Genomic DNA, 22023 nt, shown 5'->3' with positions numbered 1-22023 from the left:
TATTTCATGAAAACGTGTGTAATACTGTTTTTGAAAATGAACCTTTATTTTTTTACTACAGGCAATAATAACTGTTGATTACTATTGCCTAATCCCCCACCCCTCCATTTTTTTTATTAATATGGTTACCATAGTGATCTTATATGCACTTTTGACAGCTTTTTAAGTACAATAAAATATGGCATGCACGACGTCAGCTTACACTGTTCACCTGAACCTGCGCCCTGGAGCTTATAGACTCCGTTGACAGAAAGTGCCGCTGACAGGGTCACTTCTTAACGCCGCCCTGACGGAGGAGGTTCTGTGGACGGGGAACTTCAGACGGTTGCTTCACTGGCTTATTACATATCATAGGCTCTATAAATATGAGATCCCTCCACCCCCCGTGGAGCACGCACTTGACCATTTGCGCCGCGTAAGAGTCTGATGGCTCATATGCATTCAGCGATCCTCTCTGTGTGAAGATGAGGTACAGTAGCCTATGAAAAGGTTGTTTTAGTGAAAGGTCTTTTCGCATTTCAGTGTGTTTGTGTGAATGTACACTACTAAAATAGAAATCCAAAGGAAAAAGAAGACAGAGAAGAAGAAGAAGAAAAAGAAGAAGAAGAGAGGCGGGATCGGTGTGTGCCTTGTTGAAATCCAGGGTGAAGCAGATATATAGTCTGGAACAGATCGATCAGCACTTCGCTCTCCCTTTGTGGAATAGATGGGTGTTTGATCAGTGGATGGGATGCCCATATATATCATCGACCGAAAATTTCCCGACACATCTGGTAAGTCGCTCATGCGCTTCTTTTAACGCTGTGCCATTTGTGCGCGTTTTTTTCCCTCTCTCTGAGTGTGTGTGTCTGTGCGCGCCAGTGCACTATTTTTTGCTAATGCGCTTGCCGGCTTGGCGACGCGGGCCGGGGCAGCGTGCACTAGTTGATCATGCCATGCCACCTCCTTTGGAATTCCCTAAGTGTAACAGGAGATGAGGTGCTGGCATCTCAGGGTCTTGCTCAGTTGCAAACAACCATGAGTGAGCTGAAGCTGTATATATCTTTTATCACTTTTAACACCTCTTTGTATTTAGTCCAATCAGAACTATTTAGCCTGCAGTCTTGTGATTCCAGCTGGGTGTCCCAAGCTCATGGTGTTGGCTCTCCACTTGTATGTTGGCACTGGGGCTGTTTAGAGTCACTATATCCCTTTAAAAGTTTTCTTTTTTCTTTTTCAATCACGCTGCTTTCCAATAAAGCATTTGGAAAGCAATCTAAGAGGTAGACTTCACCGCTGCCAGATTACAACACCTTTGGGCATCCAGACTCTCCACACAAAAATGATCTTAAAGCGATTTTAGTCTTCAGAGTGCTGCTATAGGCCCCATGTTGTCCCAGAGATGTCCCAGAGAAGGTGTTATTTTAGGTAAAAGTAGGCCACATTCCTGCACTTATTCAAACTCAATTAGGTAATTAGGTACATGACATGTTCATGGCTCATATGGATGTAGATTGTGAAAAAAAAAGTGACTTTGTGCAAGCAGTCTCCTGTTGAGTGTGTGTGTGTGTGTGTGTGTGTGTGTGTGTGTGTGTGCGTGCCAACGTCTGTTTTCAGGTGTCATAGTGAATGATGGGTTTAATTTTGAAGGCATTTGCGAGGTCTCACAAGACATGGGGACATGTTTATGTTTTAGATATATCATGATGAGCAGACAGAGAGGAGACAACTGAAAAGAGAGGTTTCTGTCTTCTGCTTGTCCTTCCTTTAAGTCGTAGGCAGGGCAGAACAACTTCCACTCACTCAGGAACATCTCAAGCCAAAGTCAAAACTAAGAACATGCCATGCAAAAATAACAGTGAGAAAGACAGCTTGCAATACATTTACTTTAAACACATATCAGACATTCCTTCATACAATAGATATCTTTAAAAAGCCAAGCATGCAGGTAACACAACATTGATATTTGACTTTTAAAAAGATGCAGTTCCTTAAAAGTAAGGACATTATGACTGTTAGTGCATACATTAATTGTTTCACAAGATTTACACCCAAAATACCTCAGACCACAGAGAAGGACTCACATAATTTAAAGACCTCTCAGTGTCCCTCTGTTTTTACAACCCCCCCCCCCCCACCACCACCACCACCCCTACTCTTTTTTCACATTCCATCTTTATGTCCCTTTTCCTTTTTAAATACTTTCGAAACGTGCCAGTATTACAGCGAGGAAACATAATGTACAGCCTCTACAATGCTGACATGCACACATGGTTTTATTGGAGCTGTGGGACGGCTGTCACGATGATGTGTTTGCTCTCAGGCTAGAAAAAAAGGAGAAGTTTTTGCTTTTACCTTCAGCTGGAGAGAGATTGTCAAAAAGCTGTGATTAACACATCAACTCATGTCCTCCTACTGTCTCATTAGTTCCTCTTTGTATGCCGTCATTCAGCATTCTCCTACCATATTTTTAGTTGACTTAATGTCTGTTGCAGAAACACATCATTCAAAGACAAACATTGCACAAAGAAAGGTGTCTACTACGCATATAAGGCCAACACTCTCTTGTAGCGGTTTTAACGACCTGTAGTGAAGTCATGCATACCGTAATGCTGCTGTGGAGTAAGGTGAGCAGCGTGTTGTGCTTGGCGTATACAGTAATGGCCAATTACCAGCGTAGATAATGACTGTTACCCGGAGGGAGTTTACATTAAGCTATTGTTTAGTCATGAAGAGGAATCATTCGGGATTTGACATTCAGGAGGGCTGTATTTATGTGTGAGAGTGATGTATGAGGGTGTTGGTGCAAGTGCACAGGTGATGTTGTGTGCATGCGCCTATACTCGTTCAAAGGAAGCCAGGAGACTTTGTACTCCCATCCCAGCCAGCATGATAGGAGAACCTCCCATCTGTACAAGCACCTCATGACACCAGCTTGTAAAATTGTGTGTGAGAGCATGACTGTGTGTGTGTGTGTGTGTGTGTGTGTGTATGTGTAGGGTTGGTAAGGGATTAAGGATTAATTGCCTTCAGAGATAGACTTAACTGCTTGTTACATGAACTTTGTAAAGTTCTCTCGTGGCCCCAGAGAGGAAAACAACCGTGTAGAGTGAGGAGCAGGGGGAAGGTCTGTCTTTGTTTCCTCAGAAAGTGTGTGTTTCTGTTTTTTGTCTGGAGTATACTGCCACCAGAGGGTAAGAACTTCTATTGTTCTCACCTCTTGCTCTGAGACTGGTTTGAAAACAACTGAGTCTTTCTCCACATTGGCTGTCGTATCACAGTCATTTGTCTTTTATCTCCTTTTGTCTTTGTATTTTCCCGTCTTCAGCTGATGCCCTAAAAAATCCAGAGACTTGACAGAATGTTTGTTTTTTTAATGTCAAAATTAATAACTCTCAGCTCTAACTAAACCCAAAGAGTGAAAAATCCTTCACTTTACGAAGTTACAACCATATTGACTGAAGACTTTGAAGATTAATGGATTATCAGAATTGGATTTAATAGTGCTGACATGGTCAAATTTGTGGACCAAGGTCAAATGCACAAATTCTTCAGATGCTCCAGATTCTTTGGTTCAGTTTCGGTGCAGATATGATTCATACTTCAAAAGCCATATAAGTCCTATTATTCCTTCTATTCAAGACTGAAAATGTAGGATTACTTTCATTACCAACTAATCTACTCCTTAATTTTCTAGTGAATCCAATATTCTGTTCTTCTCCCTCACTCCTCTCTCCCCTCAGGTGAGTTGATACAGTCGGCATCTGAAGGAGGAGACCTGAGAATGACAGAGACTAACCCCCCCAAGTCGGCTAAAAAGCCCCGCTGGACCTCTCTGGAGATCGGCCTAATTACAATCGTGTCCTTGCTCTTCATCGCCATAGTCGCCCTCATCATCCTCTTCGCCACTCAGAAAACCGGTGAGTGTTGAAAAAAAAAAAAAAAAGGGCTGTGGAGAAAAACTGAAAACCCCAAACGACCCTTCTTTAGAAAAAGAATCTTCATAAGAAGTTCAAAAAAAAAAGTGATCTGAAAAAGTGCGTCATGTAATTAAGAAAACCATTTATGTAAATCTTTGTTTTTTTCCAGCCTACACAGTCAGCCTTTCAGTAGTTTTCAAGCGTGCCTTTTTTTCCACTAAGTCCAGAACTTGACTGTCTCTTCCTGCTGAGTTCATGGTTAATGGCAGTACAGCATGTGATTTAAGGTGAATAAGAGGCACCCGAGCTGTGTTCTTTTAAAGCAAAGTGCAAAAGTACAACCATTGATCCAGAGAAGAAAACAGTGTGCAAAAGGTTCTCCTCTGTGCTTTCAGGCAACAACATGTAACTCAAAACATTGTTCTATTTTACATGTCAAGCTTCTGTGCAAGATATGCAGTATCTTCAATTTTGCTGCAAATGTCACTTAATAAGAAGTCGATAATGTCCCTGCCTGTCCTTGCTGTGGGGAACAAATCTGCTTCAGATTAATGCAACAGTATGATAATCACAATGGCTTTCCAATCATTTATATCCTGACTGTTTCTAGTCTTACCTAGATATCAAAGTGATTCAATTTATAATCAGAGTTGACTCAAAGTCTTTGTTATCCAACAGGATGTAGATTTTTTATTAAGTCCAAGGACGGGAGGTGCCTCTCAAGAAGTTATCTATAGATGACAAACAGCTTCACCGAGCAATGGATTATTCATTGACATAAATAACAACAGTGAAGTTGTGTGCCTACTGGGATACAACAGCGTGTGTGTGTGTGTGTGTGTGTGTGTGTGTTGAGTTATTAGATAGATAGATAGATAGATAGATAGATAGATAGATAGATAGATAGATAGATAGATAGATAGATAGATAGATAGATAGATAGATAGATAGATAGATACTTTATTGATCCCGAGGGAAATTATGATCTTTTTCTGTCTTGTGTTTTATTAAATGCGGTGTCAGGAACATGTTTAACAACTTGTTCAGTGTTTGGATTGGTGTGCACGAGTTCACATCATGAACAGTGTATTTAAGGTCATAGGACTTTTAATTGATAGGTGTGTGTGTGTGTGTGTGTGTGTGTTCAAGTCTTTATGTGTCAGACTGTGTTTGATTAGGAGTTTAGTACCTACATTATTCTTGACAGGTTGAAAGGAACATTTCTAAGTAGTTTAGAGCTGTGTGCATGAAGGATGAGATAGTGAAATAAATCAAGGAAAAGGGGAAAGGGGAGAATGAGTATTTGACATATTGACTGATGACTGTAAAAATCTCTGTGAGTGATGATTTGTTTTGCATTTTCCTGTAGATGAAATCTGCACCACAGCTGACTGCACGCAGTCAGGTAAGCACTGTTTGTTTGTTTTTCTTTGCACCTTGTCTTTATTGTCTCATTCTGGAGGCTTTAATTTTTCTCAGAGGAGAACAGAATGGGAAAACTGAGACTACAGCAGAAGCCGAGGGAATATAGACACACTTAGAGAAAATGGCCTCTTCAACTGCGAGTATGTTGCCTCTAAGTCATAGCAGTGATCGAAAAAACATTTGTGATCAGCAGAAAGAAACATATTGCATAAAGCGTGTTCTCCTCAGATTAACCCTAAAAAAACAGCAAGAGAAATTTAGACACCGGAAATGGGTATGAATATGGGTATGAAAATTGTGTCAACAAGATTAGGATCCATTCGGATATGCACATCCAAAGATGAAGTATTTCAATATATCCAACTTGTTAAATGTAACTTAACTGTCAGAGTTTGTTGACTGCAGTTATGAGTTGAGACATTTTCATACCAAACAGCCAGCTACCTATTTTCTTTCTCTTATCTGGTGTTCGCTGTGTTATTGTTAACATGGTATTTTAGATGTTCTTCTCCGATGCAATGCTTTATTGCTCCTCCAGGGGAATATTGAGGACTTTTCATGCCAAATTAGATACAATCTCTGAGTTCAGGGTCCATGCTGGAGTCACCTACAAGAGGAACTTGCCTGGAAAACTTTGAAAATGAAACAACCAGATTGCATCCTAATCAGATACAGAGTTATTCCCATACCAACACCGGTGTCTGAAAAGCCTCCGGTTTAGCCTGAAATGCGTTTGTTATTGACTACACCTTTGTGCAACAATCCAATATCCAATCAAGTGGCCCTAAAAAGTCTACTGAAAATCTAATATTCCCAGTTCACAACCTCTAGTCTAAACAGAAAGTTGCTCAGGTTAGCTGCCACCATGCATGTTTGAAGCACCAGCGTTAAAGAGCAACAGGATCTGATTTAAGGTAGTAATTTGACTACAAGCCCCACATAAACAATGAAGTGCTAGTGGACAATGTTACATAAGGTACAACTACACTTAAACCAGCTACCGTTGTTTTATGTAATTGTATTTACCAGGAGAAGCTCATTGAGATTAAGAATCTAATTTCCAATAGTGTCCTGGCAAAGAGGGGCAGCAGCACAATAAACAAGTTACAGATATAAAACACAGAGCAATTACAGACACAGAAAAGTAATTATTCAAAGCATCTACATTCCGAAGCATCTTCCTTCAACACCTTCACCTTAAAAAGATTTAAGAAACTCCAAAGCACAGATAATCCTGCAGAAGATTCTAGGCTGCAGGAACAGAGTACCTGAAACTAGGAAGGGCCAGCACCCTGAGGCTGCCAGCCAAGCACAGGCTAGCTAGGGTGTTTTAGGTTCCGCTTGTATTTCGGTAAGAGGTCTTTGTCGAGTAGTCACACAATATGTATCAGGTGTGGTGTCAATATTCTTGCCACTGGACATGTATAAGACAAAAATCAGTATCCTGACTTTTTTTTAATGAACAGTTGATGCAAATAGACAGCCACCCTCTCCCAGGTGAAGCAATTATAATTCCATCAGATACTTCACAGCATGCCAATTTAAATCTGAAACACTTGGGGAACAAATGTCTCGAACTATCAGTTTTCAGACAGCCATGTTACTACATGTCTCTCAGCTGCTTAAAGTAAAAGCAAAACTTTTCTAGTACGTGTGCAAAACTGTACACAATTACTGCCAACTCTACCTTGAACTTTTCAAATTTCTTTTTCAAGTCTAAGCATAACATTTAACCAGTGGGAGATGGCTTAGCGTCATGATCCGAAACAATTATGGAATGCTCTCACTGAAGGTCACAGATTCCACAGCTCCAAAACTTACTGAAGCCACACTTCATATCTAGTTTTTGTAAAGTCTTAAAAAATGTTGTGAAAAACTGACACATTATGGTTTTGTAGGAGAAAAGGGCTGATTTCTAAGCGATAAGATATAGTGGTGATATACTGGCAAAATGAGACAAAAAGTAGTTAATTAAGCTTATGGCTTAAGAAAATTCCCCTGATTAGATTAAACCTTCCACTGTTTGTAAGGAGATATAATGTTTTTTGGAGCGAAGAGATTTTAAGGATTGCTGTGAAATGGATTTTATGAACTTTAGATAGGACTGTTATGTTTCCCTCTATTTTGGTGCTTATCTTACATTTACTATTTGGAATGACAGTCACTGATATTAATCGTACACTGAGACAGGGTGTTAGCTCTTGCTGTACATAACCTAACATGCTTATTGTTAGTCTCCAGTCTTCACAGCTTGTTTTTCTTTTTGTCCATGCAGCGTCTCGTCTCATCGAAAACATGGATGCTAGTGTAGACCCTTGTGACAACTTTTACCAGTATGCTTGTGGAGGCTGGCTGAAAAAGAACATCATCCCTGAGACCAGCTCCAGATACAGCACCTTTGACATCTTACGAGACGAACTGGAGGTCATCCTCAAAGGTCAGACACCTACGCACACCCACCCACGTGGGCAAACTAACGATGCAAATACACAAAGACCACAACAGGGAGAGGAAGTTCTGTAATATATGAAAAATTGAAGATGTGGAGACTTAGGTGGTCTGTTTTTAAAAGTGATAATGCTGTGTTTTGTCTATAATGACCAGTTGTAGAGCAACTTCAAACATAGTCTCAGTCCTGGCAAAGGTTTTACCAACATGTGAGCTGAGAAGGTGTCAACAGAGGTGGCACTATGAGTGCACACATGTGTTTCAGGGTGCATCTTAGGACATCAACGCAGAGAAAATCTTAAAAGCTAGTTTGTTTGTGAGTCTCAGTTGTTTTGCCAAGAAGTGCCAGAGTCTTGTAACTGTCCTTGTGGCGTGGTTGATTCTGCAAGGATCAAGTTACAGTGCGTTTGTGTGAGCGCTTTTAGATTTGTGTTCGGGTCCTTGTTTCACCCCATGTCGTCTTTGAGCAGGCCAGTTTGGGTGTTAGCAGTGGGTGCTAAATCTTCAACAGGCGCACACTTTTTATGGATAAGCAATACTCTTCATCTACCATAAATTTACATTTATATGCCCGTCCCTTTCACTACAATAAGGTCTTTTCAGATTGGTTGTTGGGAAAACAGAGTGATTCAGGGGGTTGAGAAAAATTGATTGTCAGTGGAAAAGTAAAAGCAGGGTTTAAAGTGCAGCCGGTCTTGATAATTTGCACCAGGCTTCAGCACTTTATCTGTCTGATCTAGAAGGAAAAACACATGGTGTCTCAGAGTTGTTTCCACCTATTTTACCAGCCATTGATGTATCCATTGATGACAGGTAGATTATTTTCTTTGAAGGACAAACTTGAACTTGGTTGGCAACAAATTATTGTATTCATTCAATTCAATAAAAAAACAAAACAAAAAAAAAACTGGATGTTGATTATATTAAGCAGTCCCTTCAACAGGTTAATGATTAAAGTGAAATTGGACCTCTAATAAGTCTTTAGCCAAAAACAATGTTTATCTCTAACCTTTGACCTTGTTTAATTTTGTGTCATATAAAAGCAAATGTCATCATTCTTTAAGAACATAGAGTAATCATTATTTTAATTTTACTTCTGCATAAATACCTTTCTGCAGATCAATGTAACTGTTACTAATGTTAAGAGGTGGCTTATGATCAGCATTCATTTCTGCACAACTTTCTTTCACGGGTGTTCAAAGTGGGTAAAAAAAGTTAATCTAAATCCACTTTGAAATGTAATTATAAGTGTGTTATTGGAATTCTGATTTTCTTTCCCTACGGTTTGTTGGAAAATTAGATTCTTTTTTTGATTCAGACTTTCTGAAAAAAATGCTGCCTTACAGCTGATCTTTAAAAGCCTGATAAAACTCATATGCCGTGTAATAGAAGTGGGTGCAAGCAACATAATGTCACTCATTGGTTTTTGAAGTCCTGTTTTGAAGCCTTGAGCTTAGCGTTTTTGCTATTTCCACATTTGTCTGTTGGATCCACGAAATGACCATAAATATACCACTGAGTGGATTACCATTGCTAAGCTTATGTTCAAGATTCATGATTCAAGATTTTTATTGTCTCATGCTAAAACAGATGTGCAGTGAAATGTAAAGACTGTTCTGCAGGCCATGCAATAACAATAATAACAAATAAACACTTAGTTTAGCAATAATAGAATACAATTTAAACTAAAAAATAAAAGGAGTTATTTGAATGTACAAAAATAATAAATATAGAATAGAATACTGTAAACAGTGTAAAGTGTTTAAAGTGAGTAAAGTGTAAAGTGTGAAAGTGACCAGGGCCCAGTAAAAAAAAGTAATGTTCAAGATTTACAAAAAGATTATTGAATGCACAAAAATGAATGTGAACGTGTCCAGGTTTTATAATCAAGGGCACCCTGAAACATACACTGACATACCATAAATTGAAAATGATCTGAAGCAGCAATTGAAACCCTTAGCTAATTAAAAAAAGATATGCTTACTGAGGTGAGAAAAGCTAAGCATCAGGGTCTTTTTCTTATCTGTTTCCAACATAGACTGTAAAGGATGGACATAGTGTGATATCACCCATTTGTTTCTGATTAGACATTTCAAGGCCCAATTTAAAATGGTATCCCCACCAATCTGTCAGCCAATCTAGAAATACTGTAGCCAAGAAGGTGAAGCTGTTCAAGCTTAAGGGGTTCCAGGCAAACAGCTACAACTTGTTGCTTGTCAGTTAGCTCAGCACCTGCCTCCAATATGCAACTGCATACATGACCCTTCGCCTTATATTAGTATTTGCAGTGTCTTTGATGGTAAATCAGCACATTTTTTACATGCAGCACATTTCAGTTGTCCTCTGTTTTGAACCTGTGGACCTTTTTGAATTTTCATCATTTCTGATTTTACTGCACATTTTTTCTTAATCTAAGTCATCTCAGCCATTTCACAGTAATTAGGTAAGGACCAAAGGAGGAAGATATGTCATAGTATTAAGACTGAAAAATTCAGATGGAGGTCAGGGTGGCTGGGTGGGTCAAACATCAGACATTTTTCCTCAAAAGGTAAGAAAAAAACTGAACCAAATGACTACCAATTAACAGCTTTGACCACATGCTCCGTGACTTTGTCTGTCACTAAGTCATTATTTGTTTATTTTACTGTTAAGGTTTAAGGATATGTTCAATTCACAAGTAAGTATAGGATGTGTTAATATACCATTGCATACTTAGCAATAGGAAAGGATAGAAATATATGGATTTAACTTAATCTTTCATGGTATAGTTACTTATGGCCCATCTGTTCTGCTCTCCTCTCCTAGGCGGTCTTAAAGCCCCAAAAAGGAAAATAAACATTGCTCAACTAGGGCATTTTCTTACTGTATGTGTATTTACGTACATAGCAGGTCTCTGTGTGAGCGCGTGGCGTCACTTCACATTTTGTTGTATTTTTACTTTATCAAGTCTTGCGTTGCTATTTTCAGGCTGTCTGCAAACTGTGAGAGGAATAACGATAATTCAGACTAATCATCAAACTTTTTGAAAAGTACAATGGTTGATGTTTTAGAATCATTTTCTTTTTGTGCTGTAAATGCGCCTTTCATAACAGAAAGCAATGAAGCAGAGAACAAGAGGTCTTAATCACTCAGCAGCTTAAATCCCCACCTACCATCAGTGTTGTGCTCATTACTTCAGGGTGTCTGGCTCACCAGTCAAGGCTGGAATGTCTCTGACTGTACTTTATACACACGTGCTCAGGTTTACTTTGTGTTTGAGCACGACTGTTTGAGTGAGATAAAAAAAGAATGTTGTGTATTCAAGATTATACTTGATATATCAAACCAAAGCATGGTGCGCGTTGTACGTTCTTTACAAGTTACAGTAGCAAACCGAAACCTTCCAGCTCTCAAAATAATTTCATGAATGGCTAATGCATGTGGAGGTGAGGGCCCTGACAGTGTTAGTCCTCAGCAGAGTTTTGACCTCTACTCTAGAGGTCACATCAAACATGTAACCTTTGATCCAAAGGCTGGCTGCCGCCACCTGCTTTGTTACCACCGCCTGCTGATGGACAGATCCTTTTCCTGTCAACAGCTGCAGGGGCATAGAAACACCTGGACACTGGGGTGCTCTAGGCAGTATGACAGCAATAAAAAAAGTCTGCTTGCGTGTTTATGTGTGTGTAAGGAGCTGTGTAGATTTGTGGTTGCTTGTAAATGCCTTGGATTGTTCTCTTGCTGCAGCAAAAGGCCATAAATGATTCATAACGAGGATCTGCACTCTGATCGAAACCAATGCTTTGTATGTACACAATCTAGGTTTCCCCACTTTCAGTTGCTAATTTTACCATGAGCATTTTAATTACCAACTACTTTATGCAAAGTAGATGAACGGGAGTACACCAAGTCCAATAAGTAAGATGAAAGAGAGGACTTTTTGCCGCACAATGAAAAAAAATACAGTGAATGCTGATTGAAATACTCAAGAAAAGGGGGGTGATGAAAGAAAAGCTATAGGCGATATACACACAAACCATGGGGGGGCTTTGAGTTGAAGCAAAGACAAGCTCTGGTGTGAGAGAATGATAGTATACTAAGAGAGGCTTTGAGGATAGGTCAGGAAATGTGAAACAGCATGAGGTAGTCATCTCCAAGATTAGCCCTGTGTGCCTACTGTGTCCATCCGTGCACAAGCATTTATGTGTGACTTTTAGATGTCTGTGCACACTGACTCCAGACTTAAATCTTATAGCACAGAGGTAATTCTAGCTGGCACATAAACCTGCTTCTGTTTCTTGTCAAATTCGGCATTGCCAAGGGTGTGGAAGGATGTCTTAGAGGGAGGTGTGACGTCACTTGAGACAAAATGTCTGTGTTTTCCTTTGATAGCGGTTGTTGTTTCAGAACATACTGTATGTCATACAGTGCTGACTGCTATAATATTGCCTCCCTGAAATTCCAGTCAAAACTGTTGCACAACACTGTGATTGCTATATTTAAAAAAAAAACAAAAAAAAACAGAACAAAAGCAGAGGTCGACCATTGAGGCCAAGTTAAATAAAATGTTTATTTAAGCATTCATTCTTGGCTGATCTGCTAAATATAATATGCTTTGCCTGATTGGATGCTTAATAACAGGAAAAAGACCTCCACCCTCAGTGACACAATGCTAAGCAAGAGTGGCCAAGAGGTATTACTCTGACTGACAACATGGAACTTTATAGATGACAGAATTGCAATACAGTGTGAGGGTGAAAAACGTTTGGCTTGATGGCAGGGCTAATGGAAAAGTCAGCTCACCAAAAACAATTGATCTTCACATAATGGAAGAAAATAGGTTTCCAACTATAAATTAAGAGACTCTGCCGAGATGGATAACTGTTTACAGCAACCACGTAAGGTTTTTACCCAGCTCTTAAGTCAGTGTTGTCAATAATTTATTGCAACCAAAGCTTCATCTCATTGCAATCATTTTTGAAGGTTTGCTTCAGAAAAATCACAGTTCCTCTTTCTAGCTGTTTGATGTGGCAGTTGGCTTTCAATCATCCCTTGACCTTAAACCCTTCTGACATGGAGAACAAGCCAGTCAGAGATGCAAAGGGAGCAAAGTGAGCTACAATTTGAAAATATCCTACCCCCCCCCCCCCCCCCCCCCAAAAAAAAAAAAAAAAAAAGCCAGACATTTTGTCCAGGCCTTCCTACCGAATTTGTTCCATAAGAGCATGAACATGCCCTGAGTAACTGATGGAGACAAAAGTCTAATGAAAAAAGTTTTCAGGAGATGAGCACAATGCATCATTGTCAGTGTTAACCTTATTCAATTATCTTACTCTGCATTTCGTGTGTGGCAATCTTGTTTAGTCTAAAGCTACAGTACATCTTGTTAAAACGCCAGCGATATAGAATGAGAGGAAGTGCAGAGTGCATGCATGATGGCTTACACATGTTATGCTATAAGCATCACCTCTTGCAGATTGAGTTTCCGTCTTTTGTCACAGCATTTGATTTATTTACTCGGGCAGGATGTACAGATACTTCAACAACTATCTAACAAAGCGTTTCTGAAAAGAATTTGACATGCTAACATTCAGCTGTGAAATGTATCAGCAAACAGGAAACAGTAGCTGAAAGGCATGATCATTTAGATAGAAGTGATTTGATGCATTGTTTTTAAATGGAACTTAAACTTTACAATTGTTTTTTTTTCCTGCTAATTCTTTGAAGACAACCTTTGTAGTTTTTTTTTTAATCACAGATTTTGGGACGCAGAATGATAAGGCCTTTCAGAGCCTTTAATGTGCTCCAACTGTCAGTCACCATAACCTGTCAATGCAAGTTATAAACAGAACAATTACACCCCAAAAATAGTTCTTCTCATCTTGCAACTCTAAACTAAGAAATGTACTGTATATTAGGGTGCAAGTGACCTGGTGGTTGGTGTGCAAGTACAGGTTTGAATTTGACCTATGGCTTATTTTGGCTCCTTTCCCACATGTTGCCCTATCTCTCTCTCCCCAGTTTCTGACTCTGTCCACTGTCCTGTCTCTAAAATAAAGACTTAGAAAGTTAAAAAATAACATCTATGTTTCTTTGAAATAACACCAACATGCTAAAAATATTTAATACAGATAAATCAGGCTCTGGATTACAAACAGCAAGCTGACAAATAATGTTAATTATGTGATCACTTAAAAATATTTATCCTCACCAAGTACAGTATCTGACACAAGTTCTGTCATGTAGTACTAAATGATGAAACATTGATATCAAAACTGAAAAAAATGCCAGCGAGATGCTTGATCAAACCATCAGCAGTCGAGAAAGAGACGAGAAACTGAAATTACAAATCCTCTATCATGCTGAGTGATTTGGTTTAAATGACAAGATGTTTCAAGCAAACATCAGGTGGCATAGAAATCTGTCCTCAAACAAGTTCAAACAATTACACACGCATACACATACATACCTACACAGAGACACACACACACACACAAGAGCGTGTTAGAGTGTGAGCCTTTGCTGTGGTTAAACATTAGCACCAGGCAGTCAGTAATCCAATCACACACACATGATCTGTGCCCTTTTGCAGGAAGCGCCCTGTGAAGGGTCCCCATCTCAGGTCTTCATTAAGATTAAATGAGCACATAAATAGTGCACACTTGGTAATGAGAAAATGGGAGGATTATGAAAATGAAAGGATAGAAAGAGGATGAAGTGAAATTCAGTCATGCAAGCGCTGAAACAAGTACAAGTCGGAAAGAGAAATGAGTGGAAGCCAGTGACAAGAATTAAAGACAATTATGACTTCATGTTGAATTTAATTTGGAATAATTTGGGGCTGCTCAGTTAAGTGACAATAGTGTGGATTCACATGGATTGTCAAAAACAGAACAGGTGTTTTTGTAAGCCACAATGATTAGATGAGACATATTCTAAATTAAGGATTAAAAAAAGGGATAAACTGGGATTCTTCGAAGAAAAATGCTTTTTCGAAAACCATCTTAGTTCACGTTGTCTGTTGGCAAAGTCAGAAAAATGTCTTCATCTTAATCTTTTGATGCCAACTCACAGTGACATGATTGATGTTTGTCGTACTCCAGGGAGAGTTTCCTGTCAGTCAGCTGTGTAATTTAAGAGCCAACCTCTTTCCTGTATTGATCCTGGAGTACCATTGAGATGTGCAGTATGATGGAGTATATCCTGATGTAACTTTTATAATATGGAATATTTGTATGTGTGACAGGCGATGCTGAAGCACTGTTCAGAGGGGGATCCGTTTAATTAGTAATGACATTTAAAATTCATCATTATCAGAAATAGGCTTATTCCCCTTCCTGCCAATAGTTAGATGCGAAGATTGTTGCAAGAAAAAAAACAACATCCCAGTATTTCTGGGACTTATGAATTCTTAAAGATATTGAGTTGAGTAAATGTTCACAATCAAGTGAGTTAACAAAATGATGGCTTGAGCCTATGGCCCAATAATATCTATGTTATGAAACCGGTCTCCCTCCAAATCCACAGAGTTAACAAATTAACTTCGACTGAGCAAAAAAATAAATTCATGCCTGTTGGTAGTTACAACGGATTGAAATCAGGACTAAACTTACACCTGCAATTACAACCAACCGCCATGGGTGTTGCCAAAGACACAATCCAAATGTTTTTGTGTTGATCATAATAAAAAGTACTGTACAAACTGATGTTTGAAAAGGTTCCATTGATGGCTTGGTATTTTCATGTTCAACCTTAAAACGTTGTCCATCTTGAGCTGGTGCTTGAAGTAAATTTAACCCCATTTTCCTGTTCTACATAACACACTGTTTTTTAAATATTGCAACTTCATCAATGTTAATTGAATCAACCACCTCACCCTACCTCTAATTCAGCTTTTTTCTGAAATCTCTCTACAGATGTCTCACTTGTGTTTTCTTTGCGCCCCTTTTTTTACGTGTCATGTACCAGAAATAGTTGCATTTTGCCATCTTTTTAAATCCATGAATACAGTGAGCAAGTCAGAAATCTTGGAATTAATTTGGATTCTGACTTTAGATTTTACAGTCAAATCAGCAGTATTGCCAAAACAGCATTTCACTATTTACAGAACCCAGACCTATGACAAAATCCCAGACAGATTGAAACAAACTGTGAGGCAACTCCAACTCTAAACACTCCATTCACTCCCTGTACAATACAGAATCATCTTCCTCCCATAAATATCCATAAACAATCAATGGTTCAGCTCTGAAGTATATTTCTGACTCGCTCACAGACTATAACCTTACCCTGGCCCTTGGGTCATAAAGTGGAGGTCTGTTAGTCATACCAAGAATTAGACTGAAGGCTGGAGAAAGGGCCTTTCGTTACTGTGGTCCTCTGTCTCTATACTTTTAAAAGAAACTTATCTATTCTCCCAAGCATGCATTTAGGTAGTTCATGTGTGTTGGTTGTATGTGCAGTATGTTTTTGTGCTTTGTGGTGGTGATTGATATGTGTGCTGTCTAATGATGATGTGTGTGGTCTTTGTTGTACATTGGGTGCGTGTTTTGTTGATTTGATTGCTGTATGTTATCCATAATTACTAAAATGACATTTTGTTTCTACTATCCCTATGTTGTTATCCTCAATGTAAATCACATTGAGCTTTCATGTAATGAAATGCGCTTTATACATAAACTTTCTAATCTATTTTAAATGCACATACATTTCTCATGAGATATATGTTAACATGTACAAATCACAAGCTTCCAGCTGCTTCTTTACACTTTTAACAGCTTGGCAATGCATTTCTTCTTTAATAAACAATGAATAAGGCATTCATGAAGCTTACTAGTATGCATGTGTACATATCAAATACAATCCTTTTTCAAGATGCGTTCTTTATAAACCAAACAAGCACATCATAGATCCTATAGTCACTCAATCCATACACTTTAATTTTTCAGTTGCAGAAGAAATCCTAAAACAATCACAAAGCAAACATCAGCCATGAGGTAAAAAAAAATCCCTTACATAAAATACCTGAATCACACAAATAAATGAATCTCATGAACCTTTTCTACGTGATAGTTTTCATCCGTTCAGCTGGCAGTCATTGAACCATGTCCAGGTATTGGATCCCATGTATTTCAAAGGATCACATCAAAACCCTCCCAAACCTCTGCAGACTTTAACAACTGTGAGTTGTAAAATCATGATAGCTGGAACTTACTGAAGTGACTCAGTCAGGGTACAAGCTCTCAATCTGTCAAGCCCTTTTTAATATGTTCTTTTAAGAAGAGCCCTGTGCCACCCAGGAGCCTTGACATACTAGCTGAACCATCTGCACTCAACTTTGTGATGCTACAGGCTCATAAAGTGTTTGTAGCACAAGAGTGCCGTCTTCGAGATCAAGTTTTTAATTATTCGGTATTGCATGACACATACCAAACAGTTTTACCTGAAGTTCTGCTGAAGTGGCCTCGCGAGTAGGTGTTAGGTGTTTACTTTGTGTATAAAGACTGAGGGCAAAAAGTTGCGAACACTATCCAAACAAATCACTTCCATTCACCATGGTGGTTTACAGCAAACACCTACATTTCCACGTGGGTGTTGAGTTTGATGATTTAAACAGTCATTTAAGCTCATTCCCATGCTCGATTCTGCTTAAAAGCGACAGAGGATCCTGAGGAAATTGTTAGACTTCAAAGCTACAACATGCAACTTGGTGCCTTCAGGCAGTGCAGGAAAAGTATTGTTGGTCCCATTCTCCCTTCCCTGAAATTGAACTACTTTACACCCCAACACTTATCACTCATTTTGATTAGCTGTCTGCCTCGTAACACCGGCTAGCCTAAGGCTTAGCTAACTTGCATTCATATGCCCACAACAGGTGTTGAAGAGGCAATAAATGGAGGCAATAAAGCAAGCGATGGTGTTTACTCAGTGTTGTCAAATGGCACCACACCCACAGCAGTGCTGCACCTCGATTTCTTTCAACATTTTTTGCAGTGGCTTCCTTGTACTGAGGTCACTGCTCTCACCTTGAAATTGTTGCCATGCTGAAAATTGACCTCTAAAAAAAGCATTGACCTCTATAGGAAATGACACAGATAATTGCCCAAATGAAAACATGAATTACAATGCAACTATGATTTTGTGTTGAATTATTAATTCTATCATTCAAAGTAAAGTAGGCAATGCAGAGTACAAGGGAACATTCTGTAAACATGTCTTGGTTTACTTTGCTATACTTCCTGAATTTCCCTCGGGATCAATAAAGTATCTATCTATCTATCTATCTATCTATCTATCTATCTATCTATCTATCTATCTATCTATCTATCTATCTATCTATCTATCTATCTATCTATCTATCTATCTATCTATCTATCTATCTTCAGTTCTTTGATATCGATATTCCACAAATATGCCAGTTTCTTTTTCTCCAAACTTTCAAACAGCTGTCATCTGAAAAAAGCAGAATTAAATTGAGAAGAAATGACATTGTTTTTCCATTATTTGTCCACTTTTGATGCAGTCCTAATGTGTTCCCTCTTTCTCCTCCAATGTCCTGTTTTCTGTTTTGACGCTGGTCGCTATGTATTGCCACAGTTTTAAGACACAACTTTACTTTTTGTTTGCACTTTCTGCAACAAGACAGAAAATATGCCTTCATTAAAATTATTGAATGCACCTGGACATCAGACGAATTGAGTTTCTGAGTAAACAAATGAAATGAAAAAATAAAATGATCAACTAGCTTTTACACCATTCTTTTTTCTTCTCTTACTCCAAATGTTCACTCATCCATCCTTTATATTTCTACTATATTTTGTTCCTTCATGCCTGCTTTGTTTCTCTGCTCCATTTGTAGGTGTCCTTGAAAAAACAGAGGAGGGGGAAGCCGTAGCACTCACCAAGGCCAAGACCCTTTACAAGTCCTGTACTAATGAGAGTGAGTCAGCAGGCATCAGACTTCTAACACAGCTTTATTTTTTCTTCTGCTAAAGTGAACATTTTTCTTACTGTCATCAAAGCTTGTTTCCCTCATTCACTTTAATGCATAGTGAAACTCAGAAAGGATTTCAAGACTGCTTGAGGAATTGCAATGAAGTATTAGTTTTAAAAGAATTACTGTCTTCCTGCTTCATGAAGCTTGCGGTATTCTAATAAGAGCTTTCTTAAAACGCATTATGTCTGAGATGTCAGTAAACTCCTGAAATGTGCGCAAATTTGCATAGATTAGCTGTGCTTAACTAGAAGAGGAATAAATGAATCAAATCAAGCTTTCTTTTCTTCTTTCAAATTCATTTCTCAATTTGGATTAGTTTAAAATAAGGGTATGGAAAAAAATGGACTTTGTGCATTTTTATTTAAGGTTTAATTGAGCTCAGAGGAGGGGCTCCTTTGCTTGAAATGCTGCCTGACGTGTTTGATTGGCCCATGGCTGTGGACAACTGGGAGACCAAGTATGGTAAAGTATTTTTTTTTACCACATTTAGATCAGATTAGATGTACTATACCTTATTGTCCCAAGCACTTGAAATTGGCAGTTGCACAAAAGACAACTTCCTACTCAGTGCAAGTCCTCATGGGGACAATAAAGTCTAAAGTCTAAAACATAAAAGAAAAACAGCAGCAGCACATTGCAGATTTCATGTTCAATCCATGGTTCTTACTTTTCCTTATTTCTCTGTTTCTCAGGGAAAAGCTGGAGGTTGGAAGACATCATTGCCAAGCTGAACGAGAAATTTGGAGCTCAACTCTTGGTTAACTTTTTCGTTGGCACTGATGACAGGGACTCCAACTCACACATCATTCATGTAGGTGTGCAACTGTAGCTAGAAAAGCCTCCTTTTTCCTTTTGTTTCATGAACTTAAATCATACAAACACTTACACATTCCATCCAACCAGCTGAGAAATAACCACCCTAAAATATCTTCTTTGCCAGTTTGACCAACAGACAAATCTCGGCCTCTTGTCCAGAGATTACTATGCTTGCACAGGACCGTATGCAGAGGTAAGCTGAAAGTTCACTTTTACACACACACACACACGCACGCACGCACGCACGCACGCACGCACACACGCACACACACACACACACACACTCACAACATATGATTAAGACTTTTAACAAATACTGAATGGAACAGCACCATGTGTTCATTTGGGCCAGTGCCACTCAGTCTGAATTCCATGTCCCCTGAAGTTAATTGCAGGAAACTTGATGCCGGACAAATGATGAGAGCATCAGTGGAAACATCCAAACTTTTATTAACTTTGTGTCAATTTGCACACTTACATGGCATGTTAGCATGTGTATGTGTAGTAAATAAAAAGACCCTCAAATACATCGACTGATGGTTAACTTGAACGGGCAAATCAAAACAGATTTGCTTGCTCCTCAATCCAGACCAGATGTGTGTGTTTAAGAGCAGACATCCTATGCTCTGGTTCTACTTTGCAGTTTACCATAGAGTCCAAATTGATATGCAGAAAGCAGCACTTAACCACATTGAGCTTCAGGGGGACACATTGCATGTGTGAGCTCCTTCCTGTTTAGTATATTCTAAATATCTTGAGTTGTGTGTGTGTGTGTGTGTGTGTGTGTGTGTGTGTGTGTGTGTGTGTGCGTGCGCGTGTGTGTATAACAGGCATGTAGGGCCTTTGAGCAATTCATGATTGACCTGGCTAAGCTGATCCGCACTGACCGGGGGTTAAGCATCAACGAAACCAGCATCAGGGAGGAGGTTGTACGAGTTATGGACCTGGAAAGAGACATCGCCAATGTAAGTGAGCTTTCACTTTCTCAAAAGACGCCAAAATTCTCAGATCTGACAACTTCCCTCTAGACTAAATCTTTAATAAACCAATCAATGAAAAAACATGTTTTCTAACCTCTCGATTCATAACTTGCCATGTATCCCAACTTCTTATAACAGCAGGATTTCGTGTGCAAAGAACTTGTGACAGTATGACCTTCAACTCCTCAATTTGTAGGGCCAAACATCTCTGGTCTGTGTCTGTTTGTGCTCTATAGTCAGGAGCAGATGCTGTTCAAAACAAGTCGTTAACCAGCTTGATCCCTGCACGGCAACTTTTCTCAGACATCAACAGGTTTCCGCAGTTTGTCATTCTGTGCTGGTTCGCTCCGCTCACTGCCATGCTTGACTTCCCTTGCGCTCTGCTGCTGGATTTTATAAGGCAGTCACCGCTCGAGCTCTGACATTTACAGACCTGAAGTCTCCAGGGGACTTCAGATATGTTTGTTGCTGCTGGACCTGCACAGTGATCGTGCACATGTATCAGGAAGCAGGAGGTTTATGTTGTTACAGCTTTCTTGATTTTCTACCTCCCTGTTTTGCTCTCTCTCCAAGGCCACTGATACTCCAGAGGACCGTAACAATCCAGTGTTGCTTTACAACAAGATGGAGCTAGGCGATTTGAACGCCAACTTCACCCTTGAGGTTGAATCACAGGTAAAAATAGACCATCCATCAGAATTGGTTTGTTTTTACCTTCCTAGTTCTTGCTCACAGAACTGTGCTTTTGGACTCCTCCTGAAGGTATTCAACTGGAGTTACTTCACAGCTAAGATAATGGGTACAGTCAACATCAGCATTCCCGACACAGAAAAGGTAATAAACTACTCCCCCAACTATTACCGAAGACTCAACCTCATCTTGGGAAAATACACCAAGAGGTATGTGTTTGTGTGAGTGTGTGATTTTCTGTGACTGTGTATCATAGTGCAAGCAGGTTTATGAGTGTGGGTTTGTGGGGGTGGATAAAACTGCATACAATGAAAACAGCTGTTCACCCATTACTGACAAATCGTAGCTCTGTGTGAGTAAGAGAGGGTCCTTGAATCTCCTATCTCTCTCCACAGGGATCTGCAGAACTACATGGTGGGCCGATTTGCTATGAACAATGTGATGAGCCTAAGCAGAGCATACAGGGACACCAGGAAAGCTTTCCGGAAGGTAAACTGCAACTGTCTGTAGATAAACACAAGGGCCAAATAGGAATTTATTGTTAAAGATCGATATTGGGAATGCAATTCATAGAGCTGACCCGCTAGCACAGCTAAAAATAAACCTGTAGGTGGCTTGGCTCTAATAAAAACTAGATGCCCACACTCAGCTCCATTCATATTGCTTCTTTGTATTTATAACTCTGTCTAATCCTACCGCTCTTCCTAATCTAATGATTTCCCTCCTGCCCCTTTTCTTTTAGTCCTAATTTACTGCATAATGAAGGTGCAAAGAAGGGATGGTCAGGAGC

At 39.3% G+C, this 22023-nt stretch overlaps 1 protein-coding gene across 2 annotated transcripts in view; it reads left to right on the top strand.

Annotated features, from left to right (window-relative positions):
- Nucleotides 1–300: 300 nt before the first annotated feature.
- The window catches only part of LOC306830666 (neprilysin-like), a 33425-nt gene continuing 11702 nt past the window's right edge, over nucleotides 301–22023 (top strand). The window contains exons 1-12 of one of the 2 annotated variants that reach the window (XM_079354258.1): nucleotides 304–773; nucleotides 3723–3899; nucleotides 5269–5304; nucleotides 7600–7761; nucleotides 18610–18690; nucleotides 19114–19209; nucleotides 19440–19558; nucleotides 19688–19756; nucleotides 20394–20528; nucleotides 21117–21218; nucleotides 21306–21442; nucleotides 21629–21722. In XM_079354258.1, coding sequence (XP_079210384.1) covers nucleotides 731–773; nucleotides 3723–3899; nucleotides 5269–5304; nucleotides 7600–7761; nucleotides 18610–18690; nucleotides 19114–19209; nucleotides 19440–19558; nucleotides 19688–19756; nucleotides 20394–20528; nucleotides 21117–21218; nucleotides 21306–21442; nucleotides 21629–21722 — 1251 coding nt within the window. In that variant the 5' untranslated portion in view covers nucleotides 304–730. Of the gene's footprint in view, nucleotides 774–3722; nucleotides 3900–5268; nucleotides 5305–7599; nucleotides 7762–18609; nucleotides 18691–19113; nucleotides 19210–19439; nucleotides 19559–19687; nucleotides 19757–20393; nucleotides 20529–21116; nucleotides 21443–21628; nucleotides 21723–22023 lie in introns of both variants that reach the window. The other variant, XM_079354257.1, reaches the window with a different exon arrangement.

Source organism: Symphodus melops (assembly GCF_947650265.1).
Source record: "Symphodus melops genome assembly, chromosome: 10".
NCBI classification, from domain to species: Eukaryota; Metazoa; Chordata; class Actinopteri; order Labriformes; family Labridae; genus Symphodus; species Symphodus melops.
The sequence above is the reverse complement of the archived record's forward strand: the minus strand, read 5'-3'. Positions and strand labels throughout refer to the sequence as shown.